This window comes from Lissotriton helveticus, chromosome 9 (assembly GCF_964261635.1).
Source record: "Lissotriton helveticus chromosome 9, aLisHel1.1, whole genome shotgun sequence".
In the NCBI taxonomy this organism is placed as follows: domain Eukaryota; kingdom Metazoa; phylum Chordata; class Amphibia; order Caudata; family Salamandridae; genus Lissotriton; species Lissotriton helveticus.
In genome coordinates, this window is record NC_136070.1 from 348,737,990 (window position 1) to 348,762,079 (window position 24,090).

Below are 24,090 nucleotides of genomic sequence, written 5' to 3' on the forward strand. Positions count from 1 at the left end.
TGTTATAGCTTAACCCCTTCCACGCTCATGACGAGCTGGGCTCGTCATGAAGTAGCCTCCTCGCACGCTCATGAAGAGCCCAGCTCGTCATGTTGTGTGGGATTTCCGATTTCTCAGCACAGCAGGGGAATATGCTGAGCATCCATGTGGTTAAATATCTAGTCTGCTGTGGCCCAACTCAATATTAACCAGTACATAGACATTACTTACGTTGGAATTTCTGTAGAACACAAAATTGGCAAATTAGCAAAGAGATTCAAAACAGTCAGTAAAGAGTAGAGTATAGTTAGTCAAATCCTGGGACGGTCCGATCCGACCGTCCCAGGATCAAGCAGAATACCTTAAGGGATGGCCGATCCCATTCATCCACAACACCTCAGTCCCACCATGCCATTGAGGTAGATTGGTATTCATCTTTCTATAATGTTTTTCTTTTCAACTAATATAGACTGCATTACACTGACAGGACCAACACGTCAGACCACTATCGATCACCGATGTTTGTGATGAGTCTCCTGCTGTTAAAGTCGCTTTTAAAGTGGGGAAGGCTTCACATTACAACATACTGAGCTTTCAATTGAAATCTACAAAGCTAAGTCGAAGACGTGTACAGTGGGTTAACATTTGCATAGCATATTTATAATATTAGGTTGAGTGAAGAAGGGGTGTTATTTTTCAAAATTAGCATTTCCACTAGTCAGGCACCAAATAAATAGCATTGTTAATTTGGTTTTGAGTGTATACCTCGTTACAAACTGTTAACCAGCCCCCTGTGTACTCCGGGCACATAACACAGCAGAGTTTACAATATGTGTCTCCATTCCAACCTTGCAAAACCCAGAAGAGGGTCCCTCAGTGCTGATGGACCCACAATGTGGAACAATTCAGACGCTACTAAGTCTCAGAAAAGCCACTCTCTGTTCAGGATGAACCCAAAAAGGTATTTTGAGGCGATGATTAAGACCCCCAACACACATCTATTAAAGAGGGCAAGACCATGACCAGTACTTCATGTCAGAAGACAACTAGGAAAGTGGAAATGCCATGGGGACGGTTATCTCCTGAAGAGCTGACCGATTCAACTTTCTTAGTCAGCTTGGAAGACCGAGTATGAAAATAATCCACAACACCATTGCACTTCCACCCACCAAAATCTGTTTAAGGCAGTGCAATGAAAAAACCATTAGGAGGAATGCTGTATTTTTTTTTATTATAAAACTTTGACCTAAATAGAGTCATATTACCTCCCACACAGATAAATGGAGAGGAAACTGCTACTCACACTCAGTGCAGCTCTTCGCTACTATATTCACCATATCCCTGCACTGTAGATGTATAGTAAAGAGAGAGAAAGTTGCATGGGTGGGAATTACAAGCTTAGGTAACACAACTAAAGTTGCAGTGGTTACTACTCACAGTCTCCCAACAATCCTGGGTTGCTGCTGCTGGATTACATATTGTGGGTTAAATTAGCAATTTCAGCACTCCAAGTCCCAAACCTAAACATTGTTCTAGAACCTCCAACTACCAGTCTTGTTTTCCCAGTCTCTCAGTAGGGAAATGTGGCCCAATGTCTAATGAATTATGAAATCCCACGGAAATATAGGAGGAGGCTGGAACAATAATTCTAGGCGGCTTACATTAGATTTCGCTCATTGTACTGCAACTTGCATCTGAACGAGATGGGAAGTGTCACAGGAGTTACCACTGAAAGCTTCATCCATGGCTCATTAAAGTTTCCCTTCAAAGATGCAGTAGTTCCGCCACACCAAAGGCTGCTCTCCTCAACATCCAGACTATTTTCTATGTTTTAGCACATTGCCTTGGGCCTGCTATCGATTGGGTGGGAATATCCACAGCACACTCATTCCAAGGAAATCAGCAGCAAGGTCATAGGGGTACATTTTAAATTAACATGCTCTGGTGCGACTTCATGAATGTAATTCTCATAAATTACTTGCCTGGATTTTCTCAATCATTTTTCTAAGGCATACTCCATGAAACTCTTTAAACACCATTAAATACGTTTTCCTTGCCACTACTTAGTGGGTATGTAGCCTGGCTCTACTTGAAAGAAGTAGATATCAGTTCCTAGCACTTGATCAACAAATGTGTGAATCTGGGCAACAGGTTCTCGTCTAAGGAGTCATGAAGATCGTGGAATCATTTTAGATGCCAGGAAACAGTACTTACTATGCAAGCTAACTGAGACAGAACATTATTCAGAATACTAAATAAAAAAAAGAAAAGAATGGAGTCTCTCTCGTTTCCGACACCATTCAATCTATAAAACGATGTACCGCCATGCAAGGTAATCATATAGTGCAACCCTATCTAAAGCACAACAGAGAGCTGAGAAAGGATGGAAATCCCTGAGATACGCTTCAGGGTTGTTTACAATGAAGCTGGGTGAACCCTCAAGGAATAGTAAGATCAATAAATCAACAATCAAAAAACAGGACTATTGTAGTTACTGGATTTGTCAACTCCACTTTGCATGCTAAATTCAGACCACAAACTTTTTTATAGCACCGTACCATTCCACATGAAAAGATAAACATCACGCGAGAAACAATTCTTCTCACAGTTATCAACGGCCTATTCCAAGCCGACCTGCCCAGGTTTCAAGAAGCCCTGCATGGCAGGCAGATCATGCACAAAGGCAAATAATTAACCAAACGAGACAAAACTTTTGAAATGGGAGATTATACAATTTGTGGATGAGGGGGGCAAATCCTCCTCAATATTGCAGAGAAATCAGTCACCACAGAAGGAAAATTATTATCAATGGCAGAGACAAATCATTCACTGTGGAAGGTAAATCATTCACCAACAGAGGATAACCATTCTTAGTCTGAGGCAAATCATTGATCAGGGGATGTAAACCATTCACCATGAGAATCAACCCATTTGCTGTGAGAGGTACATTGTTCACCATGACAGAAGCAAACCATGCACCAGAGTAGACAAATGAAGATCATTCACCATGTAAGGCAAATGGCTATCAATTACAATGTGGTGTTCACCATGGGAGGAAGACCATTCACCGGCGGTCACTCAACGAGAGAGGCAAATCATTCACCAAGAGAGGGTAGATCACTCACTGTGAGGGGCGAATTGTTCTCAATGAGAAACACAGACAGACCTTTTTCATTTTGGGAGCCCGATCATTTCAATTGTGGAACAATCTCCCAACCGGCCTTCAGGATAAAGACATCTGCATGCCTTCAAGAAAACAAGAACTGGCAAAGGCAATAGGTCTCACCTATACCAGAGCTATTGGCTTTGCAATGTGTTTTGCAATGTTGTACACCAGTGTAGCTACTGTTCCGCATGGCTTAACGTTAGTGGCATGGAGTGTCCTAGAGCCGTTGGGGGGGTGGGGGGGAGGAGTAGAGTGTCCTAGGGCAGAGTGGGGGGAGTAGAGTGTCACAGAGTGGAGTAGAGGGGAGTAAGAGTTCAGTGGCAGAACCTGTTGAAGAGTGAGCTTCTTATAGTGCAGTGGCGTAGAATGGGGCGGAGTGGTTTTGAATGGATTGAGGTAGTGGGGTGGATTATATGGGAGTATTCTGGGGTGGATTGGATTAGGGTAGAGTGGGTTGGAGTGGGATGGATTGAAATGGGATGACGGATTGGATGGGTGGATTGGAGTCAGGTGAATTAGATTGGTTTGGGGTGGGTGGGTTGGTTGGATTGGAATGCTAGGTATAGGATGGAATGGATTAGATTTAGGTGGTTTGGCATGAACTGCATTAAAGTGGGGTGGATTGTAGTGGGGAGGATTAGAGTAGGGTGGGCTGGATGGATTGGGTGGGGTGGACTGAACTGGGGTGGAGTGGATTGTAAAAGAGAGGGGTGGGGTGGACTGCATTGAGATAGGGTAGATTGGAGTGGGGTGGATTGGACTGAAGATTGAATTGCAGTGGGGTGGATTGGATTGAGTGGGGTGGGTTGGATTGGGGTGGGTTGGGGTTAACTGGATTGGGGTGGGTTGGATTGAGGTGGGGTACGTTGGAGTGGTGCGGAATGGATTGGGTGGATGGATAGGGATTGATTGTTTTGGAGTGGGGCAGATTGTTGTGGATAGTTGTAGGGCAAATTAGAGCGGGGCACATTGCTTTGGCCTGGAGCGGGGCACATTGCTTTGGCCTGGAGCAGGGCACTTTGGAGTGGTCTGGGGAGGGAGTGAGGTGTATTGTTTTGGACTGGAGCAGATTGTGGTGGTCTGGGAGGGGGAAAAGGTGGATTGTTTTGGACTGGAATGGTGCAGATTGTTTTGGATTGGAGTGGGATGGATTAGATTGGGGTGGTTTTGGGAGGGAGTGGGGTGGATTGGAATGGAGCAGATTGGAATGGAGCAGAATGAGTGGGGAAGATTGTTTTAGATTGGAGTGGACTGCCCGATTGAGTGCGTCAGAAATTACACGCAAGAAAGAAACAATTTTGCTTTGCAATATTTAGAATAAGAAAATCCTCATTTTGAGAACGGCAGCCATGGGCAAAAACAAAAGAAAATAGGATTGTAAAGTGAGAGAAGAAGACTTGACAAGATAAAAAAAGTTAACTATGGAAAATAAAAAAAACTTTCAATTTTGTTTCTCCTGCTAAGCATGTTTTTGCCAGTCACACGTCTTCTATTTGCATGGTACTAAAAGTTAAAAAGAACAAAATAGTACCTCAATAACGTCTGGGGTAGCAGACGGGCAAAGATTAAGATGAATCAATCAGTGCTTGTTCTACAGAGAGGAAGGGAATTGTGGTTAGGCCTGCCTTGACAAATTACGAGGCTGTAAAGAAGAGTGCCACGCAAACCAACAAATGATAAGCAACAGGCAGGCTCCAAGACCTTTTTGCATAACAGTGTCTTGCCAGCGAGACGCCAGCACACGCTCTTCCAGGCTCGACCATAAAAATTTAGAACTCTCTCACTCTTCCAATATATATGTATTGCGACCAATCAACAAATCCGGCACTGCCCAGAGACCTCTGCATTTGAGCACTATGCAAAATACAACCAATATTCCTTGTGTCCTCAAGCTCTGGAATTGCATGAATGGCATATACTTTCACACCTTCCAAATCATAAAGAAAGAAATGCATAACATTTCAAGTTGTTATCCAAACTCTACAGAAAGTAAGGAAAGCATTACAGAAAAAAAGTTCACTACATTACCATTGAATCCGGTGAAACATATTAAAAAATAATGATTTACAGAGCAATCCTGTGGGGCAGTTGTATAAGCAATAGATCTATCTGATAGAGATGACCTATGCGTCGTACTTCTTACTTGCCTCACAAAAGGGCAATGGCTAAAGACGAAATGACTTCTGGAGCCGAAAAATTCACTTGCGACCACCAAGTGCAAAAAAGTACCTTTGACTTCACACCAGCAATACATCTTATCACCAACCATGATGACTTTCAGTTTGTACTGTTGCTTCCTTTTGCATCAGCAGTGGTACGTCAATGGGCTGTTCTAATAGCACCTTGTAGTTGAGGGAGCATAAAGACATTTACAATATTCGACATAGTGTTTCGTTATAGTAATGCAAGTCAGTCACAAGAAATGTTTATTTAGACCATTGATCCTTAAACACACATTACATAAAACTTCTTAACTTTTTCTAAGACCATTATCTTAAATTGCCTACATAAAATTACAAGAAAGAATACATTACATAAACTCTTATCAAAGCCAAGATACCTTAAAATGTACACATTCTTCGTATTGTCACCAATACAAAAAGACTGTCATGGTATATTACCTAAAAATTCCTGATCTATATACACACAAAAACCTTTTTAACTGCGAACAAATACCTTCCTATAGCACATGCTATATCCAAGAACCCCATTCTGATGAAGATCCACAGCTTATACACGGTTTCGACTCGAATATTTTTTTTTATTGGGTGTAAAACATTTTCCGTGCAGTCAGGACCTTCAAACAGTCCAATAATATGTGCAAATGATTGCATATAGTGTCTAGATCACAAGTGCAATTCCCGCCAGAATCAATTCTGGCCCCTTTTATCTCATCATTGGTATAGCAGGGATTAATTCTGATCCTTAACAATGCATTTGTAAGCCAGCGGTTGGGCAACACACACAAACACTCTGGACAATTCCTTGCCTAATGCCCAGAGCTCACTCTCCATTTGAAATTCTGCGGGTACATCTTGACTCTCATGTCCCTACAGACATTTTCTAAAGTTTATACAACCCCCCTTAGGCCACTTCAATTCACTTTGCTATATTTCATTTTTATATCATTGCGATATCTTTTGCTCCTCCCTAGTACACAGAAGCTGCCAGAATCGTATTAACGCCATACAGGCCATTATGTTCCATGATACCATATCAGTCTCCATTCTTGCGGCGTGGATTATAGAAGACCTGGGTAGGGACACTGTTTTTTAAACATTTCCCCTCCCTCTTCAGCATCCCACTCACTTTGACCACTTATATAGAACAGTTCTGCTCCTTATTAGAATTGGGGGGGGGCGGGGCATCATGGCTGCATAGACTTTAAAACGGCCTGTCTGACATTTCTCCATTGTTCTTATTGAGTTTTTCAGCCCACTTACTGAGGCAAGGACCCTTACTCTCCGTGAATCCAGCTGGACATTATATTTCAGGGATTTCTCAAACCAGACCCCCAAGTACTTGTATTCTTTAACTGTTTCCAGCTTAGTAGGACCACGGTGAGAAACAATGACCAATAGTTGAGTGACCTTCCTTGAAACCCCCCTCTTCAAGGGACACAATGTGGTTCACTTCCACCCATTCCTGGAGTCTTCCCAGAATTATTTTTGCAAAAGACTTTCCCCATCATCCAAAAGGTTAATCAGTCTATAGTTCTTTCGGGGTTTTTATATCTCCCTGTTTATAGATGGGTCTAATAAATCGCCCATCTTCAGTTTTCTGGGATCTGGCCTAAGTCAAGTATGCCAGCTAACATTTGGGAGAAAAATTCTGTCCACCAATCAGGCTAGGTCCTTAGAATGACTTCTGGGAGATTATCGGGTCCAGCAGAACCTTGTCAGGGTTAAATTTGCTATAATACGCCGGACTTTACTTGCTGTAAAATGGGACCCGATGTCCTCATCGATGCCTAACAAAGGATTCTCTCTCCGTTACCGGTTCTACCTTTCTAATGTATATTTCTCCCAAGTACTCCTCCCAGGCGACTTCTGCCCCCATGCAATTCATGGTCCCCTGTACCTTACCAGAGGCTTCCTGAACTAACTTCCCAATTTTGTTTTACATTTTTTGTTTCCATCGTTGCCAGTAGATCCTCAGCATTTCTCTTTATATGTTTGTATTTATTGCCTAATAAGCATTTTATATTAGTTCCTTTGTCTTCTGAAGGCTATTCTAAATCTCAGAATCATATCTTAATGTGAGGCCTCTTTCCCCTTTTCTTATACGCGTCTTTAATTTTCAGCATTCCTCATTAACCCTGTCATTTCCTTTGGTCTGGTTTCTCTGGTTCCTAATTTCGCCACTATTATTTCCATATATTTCACCCCTTTGCTGATTGTATTTCCAAACTTTCCTATATTATTATTAGGGGTACTGCTTAAATGTTTGGTTCTGCTAAAATCTGGACAATTCTTCCATACACTTCTCAGTCAATATAGTAGGGATATGCCAGGGATAAAAAATGTGTACAGGGATTACTGTCTCTAATTCACGTTTTAAAGGATAATGATAACTTATGTCTGCTTGCACCATCTCAAACCTCCTAACTAAATCTAAATTCCATGCGTTCATGAAAATATAATCTATAGGGCAGGGTTGCAGACCCATCTTAAATGTTTGATTTAGCTGGATGGTCCGCATACGTCCTTCTATTTAAGCAGACTAAGCCTTTTGAGCCCAAGTATTTTCCTAGAGTCAGATCTCACGCCCCCAAACCGACGGAAGCTGGTAACTTATCTTACACAAGGTCAATAGCTCTTTGCACCATGAATCAACCCTTCGGTGTCTAATTTGGGGTTGAAATCTCCCAGCAGAATGAGCAAATCTCTGTACTACAATTAGGGCTCCCGGTTTTATGGTATTTATATTTTTTCCCATTTCCGTCTGTATTTATCCATATTTATTTTTGGGCCATTTTATCTGTATTTATCCTTATTTTATTTGTGTTTTGCGTATAAATGTAGTTGTAAAACTGCACATTTCTATATTTATTTAAATGATAGACGTGTACTCATACTTTGATGTCTGTCGTGTTAACTATTTAAGCTGCCGAATTTTAAATAACAGTACATCCACTGGCAAATATTAGCATTATACCACAAATGTATGTTGACAAGTGCAGTTTAAAGGAATTTCATCCTGTTTTTTAATTTATCATGCTGTCCATCTGCTCAGCAGTTGGGCTATAATTCATGAAAGACAGCACGCAGAGTCACTTAAAAGAAGCACATTTTCTGTATTTATCAAATTTTTTTTAAATAAATGCTGACAGAAAGCACATTGTTTTATGTCTGTTTTTATCTATAAAAAAATCTGTAAAAACGGAAAACAGGGAGCCTTAAATATAATTCACTCAAGGCCTCTATATCTTCCTTAAAATGTCCTGGTTCCGACCTATTCTCCTTACCCACACCCCCCTGCGTATACACTTTCACTACAACCATACCCTCATGCCTTGGGCCGGGGTCCAGAATGAACACTCTGCAGGCCACCAGCCTTTTACATTTGACTTCCAAAGGATTCACCTTTTTAGCTATTTTGATAGATGTAAGGATTATTTATCCCCACGCGGCCATCCCCGTTGGCTCCTCTCAGCAGAACTATTTAGCTGAACAAACCCATCAATCATAAGGGTTTCGTCGCACAGCCATGTTTCTTGCAAACACAATCTCATGAAGGTCAACTAACCTTTTAAAGCTTTCTAATTCTGACATTCTCCTATAGCCATTTATGTTCCATGTTAATACCCCTGGGCTGTATGACGACCATGCATACTAATCAATTATACTTAGCCACCAGTTTCCCCCATGTACTGGTGAAGAAAGGGCCTTACATCTATTTTCTAAGATCAGCCCTCCCCTGTGTCTGGCTATTTTAGAGTGTTTCATATTGATTTCTAGATCTTCCTTATCCATAAACCCCTGGTCAATCAGCCTGACCTGCCTTGGTCCCAACCCAGAGTGGTGTCTTAAAAATGGTTTATCGTGACTGCTCCATTCTGGCAATTCTAACACCAGGAATAACCCGATCCCTTCTTTAAAGTACCTCATGCTCTGTTTTTACAAGTGCGGACGTAACCAACCCAAAGTATAACAGGACTTTCGTAACTTTGTTCCCTTCACTATTTTTCATAAAACCCACTTGTCTGAGATCTTTTGTCCCTATATCTCTAAAACTAGCACATTTAAAGAAGGAGAAAAGTAACTGGGACGGGTTTAATGGTTGTAGCTTTCTTACTTCCCACTTTTTCCATAATGAGACGGTACAAGATATATCCACAGATTATTTCCATCTCTACTTTCTATTTCTTGGGATCTCACTCAACGCTCACCCCTAGTTCCATTACCCACCATTTCTATTTCCCTCCCTCTCCCCATTCAATCCTTGGGGTCTCCCTTTTCTCTTTGCCCGACCACCCGATTACCCTTACCACACTGTTTTTTACTTATGGGTTGTGTACTACTTTTCCTAGTTCTGCCTTGGGATCCCATTCACTCTCCATCCCGATTCCTCATTTACTTAGGGGCAATTAACAGGTGCTGGGGGTTCTTTTTTTATTATCTTTAAGTCTTGTACCCTCCATCTGTGACTATAACCTCCATCTTATGCTGTTTTACGTTTATCCCCTTCCCAGAACCTTTTCTCATTCTTCTCATCCAGGTTATAAGTTGCCTATAAGTGGTAGATTCTCCGTGTTTTTTTATAAGCATTGGGTATCTAGATACATATACACTTTGTATTCCTGTCAACCGGGTAGCTCTTTCTGCCGCCTGATGGGCCGGACTTCCATTATTTGTTTATCTCCATCAACAGGCCTTATTATAGAAGGCATATGGTCCCTAATTTGTTTTAGTTCGCCCACAATCATTTGTAGCTGGTCTTTTTGAGCTTTTAAAATGTCATTGTTCATCACCGATACCTTCAGCAGGCCTTGGAAAGAATTTTGTGGTATCAGCATTACGTCCAACATAGAGGATACTGGCTTTGCTGAGACCTCGCGATAGGATATGAAATTTTACACTGATCCTTCAAATGCTTCTTTTGCTAGGACTGAGGACTGTTTCATTTTTACTGCTCCTCTTGCTCTCCCACAAGATTACTGGACCCCAGGCTGCAATGATCACTCTCTATCCCTGCCTTCTCCCGCTCCGTTAGGGTACCTCTAACCTTACAGGGGAGAAGAGCCAGGGGAATTGATGAAGATCATCTTGGTTTCGGAAATGATTTATTCTGGTTTAATGTATCTTGGTGACTTAAATAAGGTAAACCTATGTCCAGCGATGAGTGGCTGACATTCTCACGGTGTATTAGTTGCCTTTCTCCGCACGACTGGGATTCGGACACGAGTCATTTCCTTTTGAAGTGTTTACCCACAAAGTCCTTAATTGATTTTGTGACTGATGCTCCCCTTAATGACCCCCCAGTCTCAACTTTGCAGGGGGCTTTTATTAAGGGGTTGCTTCTTTGGGTCTCCATGTCTTATCATTATGGCTTCTTCTCTGGTATTTCCTTCATTCTTCTCCGGGTTCCTGCCCCACATTACTATGATCCATCTTTAAACAGCTCTTCTGACATTTAAATGGCTACATGGGCTACATCACATCAAGGCTAAATTTCCAGTTGCGCTCTGCTCACGACACAGGGAGCGCGGCTATATGGGTTCAAGGGTTTCTCAATTCGACGGAGCTCCTTCACTCCTTTACTCAAACTCAGGCACATTGCAGCTCCAACACTCAGGCGGTCACAGGCATGGGAGTATGTCACACGCGTTCTCCTCAGTGGCCGGCACAGCATCAGGAAAGTAGAGCTTATAACAATGTGCACACCGCACAATTGTTGAAGATGTTCAGAATATTAAATAATATATTCTGCTTACAGAAGAGTTATTGATATAGCCTTGCATTAATGATCAAATGTCAGGGGTACCAGCCAGGAGATGCTGCGACTCCATCTCTGGAAGATGTACAGGTGATGCCCAATAGCAGGACCTTAAGAAAGCCTAAGAATTTCCTCATGTCCTAAACAGAAGCCAATACATCATAACATTTCCAAATTCACTGGCCACACAACGTACGTAAGGAGGGGCTCAGGAGCGGCATACAGCCAGAAACTGTTCTTGTACCCAATGCAGAAGCCACGAAACAGTCGGCAGAACTCTGACTCGACACACCAGGCTTCATTTTATTTCCCCTGGTTGTATCACATGCCTTCCGTATTTTTTAATCCTTTTCATGTGTTTGGAATATTGATTTATTTATTAGAAGCATATCTATAGTGTGATTGCAACTAACAGAGGATACATGCAATTAATGTTGATGAGAAAAATGTACAATGTAAATAATGTTAGTTGGATACATTATGATATAATTTTTTTTATAATCTTAGGTGGCACCTTGATGCTATCGCTATATTTATAGTCGCAGATTACAAAAACATGTTCACTGTGTCATCCGGGCAGAAGATTAGATAATTGGTAAAACAAGTAGGAGTAGCAGTTGCATAATTTAATAACACATTAACCATGTCGCAATGCAATGCGAGCAGCAGTTTCATAGTTAACAACACATTACAAATCACAGCTATAGTATTTAAAGCTGGAGTGATAGCAAAAAAGCATGAAACAAAACACGAATAACTGCAATCCGACTACACAGCAAAACCTATGTGAAGTGTCTTAAGGCAATCAAAAGCAAAAAAACAACACCAGGGAAATATTTCGAACACCAATGACTGTAGATACCGATTCTCAAAAACAATTAACCCCTTCGCTGCGGCGGCAATTCCGCCGCAGCGCTAGGGGGGTGGGGAGGGGGGGGGGGGCGCGCGGCGCTCCCATGCTCGTGACAGAACCGCTCCGTCACGAGCCTCGGGTGCACTGTGCTGACGGAGCGGTTCCGTCACGGCCCCGCCCGCTCACCAGAACGTCCAGCGCAGGTGCGGAATCCGCGCCGCGCAGGCTCGCTGAGCGGGCCGTGACGGAACCGCTCAGTCATCAGCACAGCGCGTCTGTGGCTGGTGACGGAGCGGTTCCGTCACCAGCATGGGAGGGGTTAAAACTGAATAAAATGACCATAACTGCGTTTATTCACACTTCTAATTGCTTAACAGCGGTTTGCAGTATGTTACTAATACCTTTATAACAGGCCATAGCATGCCCTTGCAAAATGCCTAGTCGCGTCTCCAAGGTTAACAACATACAGTTTATAAATGTATGTGCAGCCGCTTTCATTGGTGTAAATAATATATGTGAAAAGTGCCCTTAGCGAAAGATGTATATTATTGCCCTGACAGGGTTGGAATGGGATTCAAAATTGGCCCTGGAACGCTTAAAAAAATTGCCTTTCCTCAAAACACTGCTTTGGCGAAATTTTATCTTAAAAAAAAAAAAAAAAAAGTGGGATACACAAAAAAATTGCACTGATTCGTTTACACTGGTGACTGAAAACAAGTGAGGCCACTTCTGCTCAGCCCCCCTGCTCTGCTAGGTATGCATACATTAATGGGCCGGCCCTGCGAGAGAAAGAAAGTGACACCTCTGCCTGTTGCTAAACGTGAGGTACTGAGCACCCATCTGCATTAGACACTGACTGGGCCGCTGGCTGTATCCGAACAACAGTGACACCGCCCAAATCTGCCCCCCAGACTGCTCCGAAAAGCATCCCACAGTTGGAACTCGGTCCCGACCCCTCAGGCATGGCCCAAGTGCACGCGTTACCAATCCGACGCTGTGCCCTGATCACCTCAGAACGTGAATCCTGAACAACTAGAACTCTGAGCTACACCCCCCACTCACTCGCAAGCAACCGGGGGTTCCAAAACTATACCTCACTCTTGAACATAATGGAGAAAAAAAAAAACTGGTGTATAATGCATATGAAATTGTAAAGTTTATTATTTATCCAGGTAACTAGCAAGAACAAAAAACATTCCAGGGGTGGGACAACTCCATTCAGCTCTGTCCAATAGCTAAATGTGGTGAAATTATGCCACCACTGGAACTTCCCCATGTAGGCCTAGTCTCACTGCCAAAGTACACACACAGTTGAGGCATCATATAGCTGTTTTGTGCTCATCCTCGAATCTAAAGTGCTTTGGTAATAGCTAGAGAAGCAAGCCACTGAAGGCTCACGCCAATGCCAGGCTCAAGCTCGAGGTGCTTTTAGAACCTCGGGCTCAAACGATAGCCTTAAAATGGCTTATGCTTACCCTGCGGCCCACGCTCTGACGTCACTGTTCAAACCTGCCTTCCAAACCCCTGCCCCTGCAGTCTTGCTGCAGAGGGTCTGCCTCCGCCCACGCCCGAGGAGGTAATTTACAATGCAGAAAGGTTTCACACTGTAACAAAACTAATGGCTGAATTGGCTAGTGTGAATGCAGGAAGCGTGCTCAATCCTAGCTTCCTCGCGTCACTTCAACTATGTGATCCTAGGCAATTATTTTGTATTTCTTTATCGGCGCATTTGACAACACCTTGAACTACATTAGTCCAGAATATGCCCCCTAGAAAATACTCTTTAGTATGCGGGCAACATATAGGAGGCAGAAGGCACCTGACTTGCAACTTGGTTCGTTCGCTGCTGGCAACGTTGTTAGGGCGCGTCCAAGTTCATCGTAGGAAATTATCACTTCTAGCAAACGACTTTAAATTCGGCTATTTAAACTAAGACACTACATTGAAACGCTCCCAGATTAAAGGGAAAGCATTTTTGAAATGTGAAACTTTTTTTGTTGTGTAGTTGTTGCACTAGTTACTTGCCAAATATTTTGCTGGCTCGGCTCGTGCTTGGGCTCGCAAAACCCAGACCGACCCCTGGCAATGCTCAGGCTCAGCTCTCCTTGTTCATTTGCTGGCTTACCCACCTCCAGTAATAGCACTAGGTTCGAATTCTCTGCAAATAAGGATTGCCAAAAATGCCAACCAGCAAATCATTTACTGGTTGCCATGGTTTTGACCCATATGCGTTTGGTGTATAATGTTCCATCCACCCCTGGTGGGCCTTTAATAAAAGGGGGCTCTTTCCCTTCAAATTCTTTGCATGCAAACCGTCTCTCTGACATTTCAAACTCATTGGCAGATAAAGAAAAACTTTAATAGCTATACCCCGTTGGATTTGTAGCGCAATTACTTTGATTAAGGAAAAGACCAAAGGGGCCTGCAACCTTACAACACGACCAATCATGTGATGATACCTTCTCTGGACACCTTAATCTTTGGTAACTTGGAATACCCTACAGTGTACTTTAAAAGGATACTATGACCATACAAAAAAAAGACAGGGAGTGGCCTAAGCATATCAAAAAAACGTTCAGCTTCCAAATAAATAAGCTATTTAAAATAAATTTTTCAATCCACGCATGACCACTATCGCAATGATGGCTGAAAGGATCTTGTAAGTCCCTTGAGGAGTTTGTGGTGCACTCTATAACCAAGAGGGGGACTTTTGTCAGGAATGATCCCTAATAGCCAGCACATTTCAATGCTCTTGATTTCACATCCTCCTCTGGTACCCACCAGCATCAAATAAAAGTAGTAGGTCCTCGGTCTGTCACATGTACCTTCTTTGAGAGGAGACTGGTAAATAGTGGTTTGGGAGCAAGTCAACGCTGTGGAAGCCCTATCTGTGGAAGCGCTGGATTTGTTTTTACCAACAAAGACAGTGAAAAACACCCAGGAATTTAGTACGAAAAAAGCTAAAAAAAATAAATAAATTAACTTATACTTGAATGGAGTCTTTAAGATAATTTCGGGGGGTATAAAAATATTGAAGTTTTGTTACAAACACTTTTTGAAGTAAAACAAAAAGTAATTGCACTGACATACAGCACAAGAAAAAAACGACAGGCTCGGTACTCATGAAATCGATTCCAGACCTACACCTCTAGGGCTACACACAAGTCTCTGCAAGCAGGTGCAATAACCCACTGATCTATATCACCAACGGAGGAACAAAGGTGCTCGGGCGGGGCAGTTTGTGAAAGATAATGGGGCTGTATCCTGGCAAACATTAGCTCACTGTTCAGTCAGAAGAGAGGACTTTGATCGGGAGCCGCCAAGTCCAATCCCTTGTTTCAGCTTAGGCACTTCAGTAGCTGTGGGCAAGGTAGGATCCAAGCAGCAGACAGAGGTGTGCCAACAGTCCTCTCCGTTGTGCAGCGTCCTCACGTGAATACGTTAACAATTACTTTCTTCAATAAAAACACTAGCTTGAAGGGGGGGGGCAGGTGGGGGAAGGACTTTGCTCTGGGCTTGTCCCTTATTCTCCATTTATGTAGAACCCTGGCAGAACTTAGTGAACTGCTTCCATTTCCACTATATCCAGTTACCACTATACAGATTCCTAGGGAAAATGCACTCACAGAATTACAGTAAAGCACCGACCCTTCCACCACCTAATCTAATGTATTAACTTATCCTTAGATCTCACCTAACACCGCGTATGCGTGGTCTCTTGCGAAACCTTTTGCTACCTCACAGGACGCTTGGTGGTTGCCCATTGCTTACTATTCGCTGGCTTCATGATCACTCATTTGCTTCTTATTTGTCAACTCCTGTAGACTTTCTTCCACTTTGTGTGTTTAACCCTCCACCATAGCTCAGGTGGAGTATTTGTGTCCTTCCACTGCTCATTTCGCAGGTGCTACTTTGTTTCTTTTGCGTAAGCAGTCAACAAGAGTGTGTTTATTTTTCAGCTTTCTCCCTTGTGTACTTCTTCCCCCACCCTCTGTCCGTTGTCCATGTTGCCCAGGTTACCCAGCCAACCCTCCGTTGTCTGTCTTCTTGCCCGCATGCTCTCCTTTTCATTCTTTTCTCATTTTAGATGTGCTGGTGTACAACATGGCTACAAAACATTGCGAAAGTCAACCACTCTCATAGACGAGACCTATTGTGTTTGCCAAAGCTTATTAAGAAAATGTCCTACCGCAAAGCAAACTTGTGGAATATAATGCTACGCAGGTTCATGAGGAAGGTGCATCATTGCACTGAGGTGCAGCTCCTGCAAGCTTTACAACATATCAAACAGGCGCGCAGTTTGACGAGGTGCCCTAGGGGTGCAGGCACAACGCTTTCCTTTCAGTTAAACGTTCCTCCCAACCTAGAGGCACCCGAAGCTTTCAGAATCCTAAATAATTCAGAAGCAAGCCTGTGAAGTTATATCACAGCCTGGCTAATCTCGTCTAACAACTGCACTTCCATGTGGTAAACCGACAAATTCCACTGAAGCCCAAATTATAGGGTTTGCTATCCCCACGGTGTCAAGCAAACCAAAAACTCTTTGTTGAAGTACACTTTTGCGATTTGTAGCTTCACATTCTCAAAGCAGCATTTAACACTTTTCTTATGCAAGACAGACCGCTAGGCTCAGTGCTTCGTCTGTATTTTACAGCTGCATTCTAATTTCGAGTCATCTCGGCATGCTGCAGTATTTTTTTAGTATTTTGTTTCATTTTGGTAACGTTGCCAGTGACATCAAGTCGCTCATCCTTTCATTGTGTTAGGGTCACCCTGTCCTAATGTTCAATCTTTCCCCTTTAATAGTGTCAAATGTGATCTTTAAATATAGCAAGGAGGCTGTGTATGGTATGAAGGGCTGACGAGCTGAGAACAAGAACAGCATGTCGAGAACAGTAAATAAATATCGAGTGAGATTAACACAGGAGTCAGGCAGCATGATGGGAAAGCTGCAGTCAAACTCTAGTACAAATGCATACTTCTGTTATTGTGTATAAATGACATCCAAAATATATCACAGATATGTTTGCCCGCAAAGAAGGTGCCAGGCCCTCATAAACTGGATATGTTCTCCTCCTTCAAATACTAAACATACCACTGTCCATATTTTTTACGGAATTGTATAAAGGGGGGGTTGGTTTACTTCAGATACACAAGAAAAAAGATATCCACATTTTAAAAAGCTGAAGAGCGGTCAAATGAATAGGAGAGAGGATCTCTGCAGCCAAGTAATGTGTTCAGGAAAGAAAAATTGAGAACAGCAAAACAGCATTGTGCTTTGCAGTTATGCGCTTCTCCTCGGCTCTCAAACTGGTATGGGTTTTAACAACTTATAATGGTGAAGATCTACTTTTGGATCATCTCAAGGACATTTAAATCACCAAGATAGCAAATACAAGACCAATACGTGCATTCTTACAGAGCCGATCATGGGTGAGAAGCTGAAGGAGCAAAAGCGAGGTTCTGGGGCAATATCAGAAAATACCCTTTTAGGAAAAGCGATCAAAGCAACAAAGTCTCATCACAAGCAACGTGAAGAAAATAGTAAATGGTGTCCAGACACTTGACAAGCAGTACTGAGTGAAAGACTAGCAAGTTGAATATTGCGTAGGATAAGCAAGGTAAGAATTAGGAGAGAACATATCAATGCATGGGACGAGGGGGAGTAATGTTTCCATGGGCAAACTGTACGTCTGCAGACCTGTAAACAAATAACATGTGTCAGGCCAGTCAGACTTAAATTGGTAACAAAAGGTCAAGTAGTGCAATCAAACCTAATGTCAGAGAAGCAAGACTTGGTAACACAAGAAAGTTATTTCTTTACCTGCACATGTCTGCAAAAGCCTGGAAATTCAGCTTTTTGATCTTTTTCTCGCTCATCCAGTAGCCAACCCTTTTTCCTTTTAGAAAGGTCTGCATTTTCGTTCAGTTACAGGATTTACAAAAATATGGACGTCGGGGAACAAAAATAAAAACTAATACTTATGAACGGTCCGGCTTGGAGCACCGCTGTGGCCTCCAAGCTCCCAGTAAAATGCAAAATCCGCCTTTAGCATGTGATAAGAAGATTTCCTAAAGTGAAATAACAAGAGAAAAGAGATATCAGAACAGTGAAGGCCACATTTCCTAGAAATGTGTTAATCCAAACAACGAAATAGAACAAAGTTCATGCAAGACTGGAATATTACCCAAAAAAAAAAAAACACAAACAATCATACAATGGAGCTGGCCGTTTTAAAAGCCCGGGCAATCTGTTTGAGCTGAGAAGGCCGGTCATGTGCAGAGCCATCACATGGATTCACAAAAGAAGGTGCCAGGTTCAGGGATAACCTATTTTGTTTGGTCAGCTAATAATATATCCTGCTACTGTTGAAAACGAGAAACACAGAGACCCTCTGCGGTAGCATCAGGACCAGTCTAGATCTCTCGCCAGTCCAGTTCTGCTCAGTACCTTTGCATTGGACAGTGTGTGGTCAAGAAATCTCTACTGTCCAGTCTCCCCCCATATGCGGAAGGGGAGAACTCTTAGGCATGTAGCTATGAAATGGTTAAACTGATGACTGGAGCCCCCTCAGAGAACAGGTTTAATCAGAGCTTAGTAACCTAACCAAACAATCATCCATCTTTGGTCAACTCACTTTATATCCCTCATTACAAAATTGTAAACATGTAACACATTTTTTGCAACATGCTGTCCAGCACAGTCCCAATTACATGTTACCATCACATCCTGTTTTCTGTAACATGGCCTTAACCTGACCGTACACGAGGTACATTTAATATGACAGCGGCCTTTTTGGGAAACTTTCCTGCATTAAATCTACTTCTGACGATCTGAATTACCTGAAATGGTTTCTTCCCTCCTACCCAGGTCACTGTCTCCCACAGCCTGTAAACAACTTAAAAAGCACCTGCTCTCAAGAATAAACTCTCTGGTCCGGCAGCGCACGCCCTGTCTAATGGCCCCCAACGCTCCTCTCCCGACCTGTCCTGGGATGCAGGCTTTCGGCATGCAACGCTTCAGCTTCTAGAGCCGGCAAATGCTCTCAGAGATCAAACCCGCTCTCCCCTCCCTGTTTTGAACAGTCTCTTATCCCGAGCGAGACAGCGAGTCTGTGCATGCGCTTGTTTAGTTTGACTTGTCTGTGGACGTTTTCCGTCAGGGCATGGAGTTTCCCTTACGGTCAGGTATGAAGCAACTTTACTGAGTTTTGTCTCTTAAAAATCAGACTCCGATTACTTCTCGGAAGTTCAAAGTCCGACTGGCCTATGGGGGCAACCACGCAGTGTCCGACAGGTCAGTGTGTGGCCGGTTTTTGTCTGTTTACGGGCTTCTTTTGTGATCTGCAGGGCTGGTTTTTATTTTTAATTTCCCGGGCATTAAAACAAACATTCCCTGCAGCAAGATCAAATCCGATCAGTCCTCCCTACATCGCAAACACTTGTATAAATGTAAAACTGCCCTGTTGGCAAACATAGGCCATTTTTTTTAGCTCTCTGGCTCACTAATGGGGGCCTCTGTGATTTTGGTGGACGACCCTGTTTTCTATTCCTGTCTGCTCCTGTCGCTGTTACAGTCACCTAAAACCTTTCTAGCCAGGTCTAAGGGATGAACAATCTTCTTGCTACAGAAGCAAGCAATTAATCTGCAAATAGCAGCAGGAGATTTGAAAAGTGCCCGATTCCACTCCATTGCGTCCTCACTGCAGACCGTGATCTCCAGTTTTGCTGATTTTTTTTTTACACTCGGGCAAGCGCCCTTGACTCAAATTCCCATTTAAACCTGCTCCCAGCATGCTCTATGCACGCCCCTTGCAGAATCAAGAGCCAGTCACTGGCAGCTCTGCCTGGTAGTAGCAGCTACAGGTCCTGGCTGTTTCAAGTAACAGCCCCTGGCGCTGTCAAAAGCAGCATGTGGCAGAGGCAGCAGTGATACCAGAGCAAGTCCCAGCCGACCCTAGTTCTGATAGCAGAGTTTCTGCTGGTAAAGAAGCGACTCAAAGCAGCATCTGCTAGCACTGGCAGCAGCAGGCAGGTATTAGCTGAAGCCAGTGATAATGGCAGCAACAGCAGGGTATGTTACTGTCAACAATAATCAAAGGTGTGTATTCTGGGGTAATCACCCAAACTCCATATGAACCTAACTCCTAAAATGGGGGATGTCTCTCTGTCGGGTGTCACTTGAGATTTTGCAAAACTCATGATAAAAGTACTTGCCTTGTAAACTAGTAAAATGTAGGCTGCTATGTCTATCTCCTAACTAAAGAAACAGATTTTTGTTGGCAGAAAAATGCACACATTCTGACCTCGGAACCAACGGATATGAATTCTAGACCTGGTTTAGTCACATAACCAAAAATGTGTTTTAGGATTAAACTCGGGGCTTTAAGTGTGGTGGATCCCTGTGGGTCTCAGACCCAGCAGTTAATAAAAACAGACAATGAAACGGGTCCCGATTGTGCCCTAAATTGACATCTTAACTTTATAAGAAAAACTCTAATTGATTTCTCAACAATAACTGTGAAAAACATTAATATACCCCATCTCATCTATACAGCCTGTTTACATTTTCTGTTTTACTTAATCCTGCATTCCATCAAAGTATTTTCTTTTTTTCAGGATGTTGGGTTTCTGAAGTTTTTTTTAATTGCAACATATGACTTGTATAGCGCATAAACAATCAAACTGTACTTATATAGCACTGCTTCTCACCAGAGAGGGAATCCAGGTGCAATGCAGCAGTGTCAGTCGAAAAGCCAGGTCTTGAGTCCCTTCCTGAAGTGGGTCAGCATGCGTGAAGTATGGAGGTGAATGAGACGGGTGTTCCAGGACTTTGTGGCGAGATGGGAGAAGGAGCGTCCTCCGGTGCGTCACATGTGTGTTATCTGTTGGGGGGCAAGATGAGCGGAGGTAGGAGGAAGTACAAGAGGTGGTTCATGTAGGGAGGTCCGTTGGTGTTGGAGGGCTTTATAGGCGTGGGTCAGGAGCATTAATTGACATATTTGCTGTAAGCGGGGAGCCAATAGAGGTCTTTCAGGTGCTGGATGATGTGGGTCCTCTTTGGCAGGTTGAGGACGAGTCTGACAGCTGCATTCTAGATTGTCTGGAGTCTCTCGCGAGTTCAGTGGTGGTGTCTGCATACAATGCATTGCCGTAGTTGAGTCTGCTGGTGAGGAGTACCTGCGTCACAGATTTCGTGGTATCGATGGGGAGCCACTTGAAGACACTTCCAAGCATGCAGAGGGTGTGGAAGCAGACTGAGGAGACAACATGGACCTAGGATTTCCTGAAGTGTTCACTGCCCAGGATGAACCTGCGAGCATGGTCTTTGAGAGTAAGGGTGGATCCGAGTTCTGATGGCTATACTGTAAACAGAAGCGCTTCACGCTGTTCAGGTTGAGGGTGTTTTTTTTTTATTTTTATAAACGGCCTATGATTGAGTTCTGGAGTGGAGGCTGAAAGCAGTGTGCGTTTCTAACAGTTTCTATGATTGAGTTCTGGAGTGGAGGCTGAAAGCAGTGTGCGTTTCTAACAGTTTCTGTAAGTAGGCCATAAAGTTGTTCAGAATATTCATCAAATATTTTGCTTCTACATAGAGAGCAACGGTCACATGTTCTAAATGTTATTGCCATTCTTTGGGAAAGTGTGTGAATGAAGTACAAAGCAGTCAGAAAGTAGAAGAAATAGCAGTCCTTACAGGCGAGTAGGTATGCTGTGTTTGTGAGGAGGTGGATAAGTGAAGGAGAAGCAAGTAGTTACACACACAAATAGAGAATAAAGTTAAGAGTATGTGAAAGCAATGAGGTGTGAGGTGCAAAGATAGAGGCTTTCAGAAAGATGTGTGGAGAAAAAAGGAGCACACGTCTAACAGAGAAACTGCATGGGAAAGTGGTGTATAAAGAAGGCCAGGAGTGGCTGCGACACCTAAGACCACTACTCGGTAATGATTAATTCACTGTCTTAGGTTTTAAACATTGTTATTTCTTTTCTTTCACAAGAAACTTACTTATCTGATACGGTTAACAAGCCTTGACAAAGTCAATAGGGCTGGCTTGTTTTAGGCACATGCCTCCTGTTGTGTGATATGTCTGTATGAAACACCAAAAAGCTCACAGAGACACCCATATACTGGTCTGAAGTGGGAAGCACAGGATTTTCGCTTATCTGTTTTAAGGCACACCCTCAATTACATAAACTCAACCTCTTGCAAAGGCTTTTTGGGCCACGGTCCTTTAAGAGCCCCCCCCCCCCACCATAACCAGCGTTTGAACCCCCACTTAAAGCTTTAAGTAACCGCTGTACCTCAAGCTGTTAATATATGCAATGAAAAGGTAACCATGCTGTGTTAGAATGACCCAATAACCAGCGGCTATTATCAAACCTCCTCTTCGTCTGTTTTTGAAACCTGGTTTTAACCGGTACCACACATTTAATTCTCTTCCAACTTGAGATGCTCTTCGGACATAAAAATCCACCTGTGAAGCTCTTCACTGCTCTTTTGGAGCTAGCTTCATACTATACCAAATATGACAACATAAAATACAAAAATGTACCCTGTTACAGACACACCCACACAAACATGCGTCCGATGTTTTAATCCACCAATTTAGTTAATTGACAATAACCTGCAGGTTACAATTACTGCAGCAGATACTTGTTCCCTTAAGTTAGCTCGTTCGAACCGGAGGATACACAGCCAGCAGGTGACAATATTTCCCTGACAAGCTTTTAATTCACCGTTTCCAAAGAGCTGTACAACTAGCAGAGACCTCAGAGCGTGAATACATTCGACGGGCTTCAATAACGTTCACTTTTCTGAAAATCGTCCCTAGCACACCATCTCTAGTCTGGTACACTGCGGCAAGTGGCAGGAAACCTGCCCCCTCAGAGCAGTTACCCCGATACTGACAGACGACACAGGTGCAAACAGCATCATGTATTTAATGACCGACCCCTGGTCCTAAGAGCAGCAGCCCTGGTATCTGTACATACTAGTAACTGGCCTGGGACTGCCAGCAGTCCTCAGTACCTTCTGCCAAGCGACATAAATGGTCCACTCCACCCACTCCTCACTGTTGCTACCATGCTTGTAACCCACCACTGTTCATTGAAGCCCACTTCCTGCTCACCTGTGGCAGAGTGTGTGCGCGCAGCACCCCGGTGAAAGCAGCTGCAGCCCCGGCTACTGGCAGCACCCGGCGGCACCGGCACCAGCAGCGGCTCTCAGGGATGCACTCCTCCCTCCTCCTCTCTCCAGCGGGCTGCTGCTGCTCTCCTTCCTGCTGCTTTGCTGTTGACAGTGCCTCTCTCCGGTTCTCTCCCTCCTCTCACAAGGCCTGGGAGGGGCCGAGCCACGCTACCTCCCTGCTCACAGGACACACCCTCCCTCCCTCCCGCGCCCGGCTATCTAGAAGCTGCGCTGATCTGTTAGCAACCCGGAACATATCATTTGAACCTTCGACCTCGTGCTTAGCACCTGATTCATGAATTTATGTAGAAAAATACAGAGCACCCCTTACCAAGTTCAACACCACGTTTCCGCATGTTTTACTTTAAAGTGATAAAGCAGCACGTTCAAAACGAAAGGGTTATTTGCCCACAGCTCGCGCTATAGGGTCGCACACATACAGGCGCAAAACGTTGTAGAGAAAATAAATAACGGAGGAGAGAGTGAATCCAACCCCCTCCTTTGGTTTTCAACAGTCGAGGAGGCGATGCCCAAGTCCTCTTTCTACCTCCATGCGCTGCGAGGAAGGATGAAAGTCCCTCTTCGATTTCTACGACTATCAGACCTTAAGGCATGTCCTGTTTCTATGGCCGTGTGCTGACGCTTCAGTTTACTAGGAAGGCTGAGACCCAGTGCAAGCTTTTACTTGGATTTTTACATCTTGCATTTTTTTCATTTTTACAGTTTTGAAGCACTGCCCGTACTAATTATTTGTGCCGAAGATAGTGTTGTTTTTATTCACCCTAGAAGACCAACCTTCTGAGTTGGCTTGCCACAAGATTTGAACATGTACATTTTAAGCTGCCTGATTGATTGATTGATTGATTGATTTATGCATTTTTATAAAGCGCTGACTTTACCCAAAGGTGTCAGAGCGCTGTACAATAGAACCAGTTACGTTACATTAGAGAAATGTTACAGAAATGA

At 43.4% G+C, this 24,090-nt stretch overlaps 1 protein-coding gene across 3 annotated transcripts in view; it reads right to left on the reverse strand.

Annotated features, from left to right (window-relative positions):
• ITPK1 (inositol-tetrakisphosphate 1-kinase) overlaps window positions 1–23,596 on the reverse strand; it is a 603,720-nt gene extending 580,124 nt beyond the window's left edge. Inside the window, exons 1-3 of one of the 3 annotated variants that reach the window (XM_078660082.1) lie at window positions 23,220–23,286; window positions 23,066–23,106; window positions 17,761–18,008 (exon numbers count right to left, since the gene is read on the reverse strand). In XM_078660082.1, coding sequence (XP_078516208.1) covers window positions 17,761–17,855 — 95 coding nt within the window. In that variant the 5' untranslated portion in view covers window positions 17,856–18,008; window positions 23,066–23,106; window positions 23,220–23,286. Of the gene's footprint in view, window positions 1–17,760; window positions 18,009–20,648; window positions 21,475–23,065; window positions 23,107–23,219; window positions 23,287–23,455 lie in introns of those variants that run through there. The other 2 variants (XM_078660084.1, XM_078660083.1) reach the window with 2 other exon arrangements.
• Window positions 23,597–24,090: the final 494 nt, after the last annotated feature.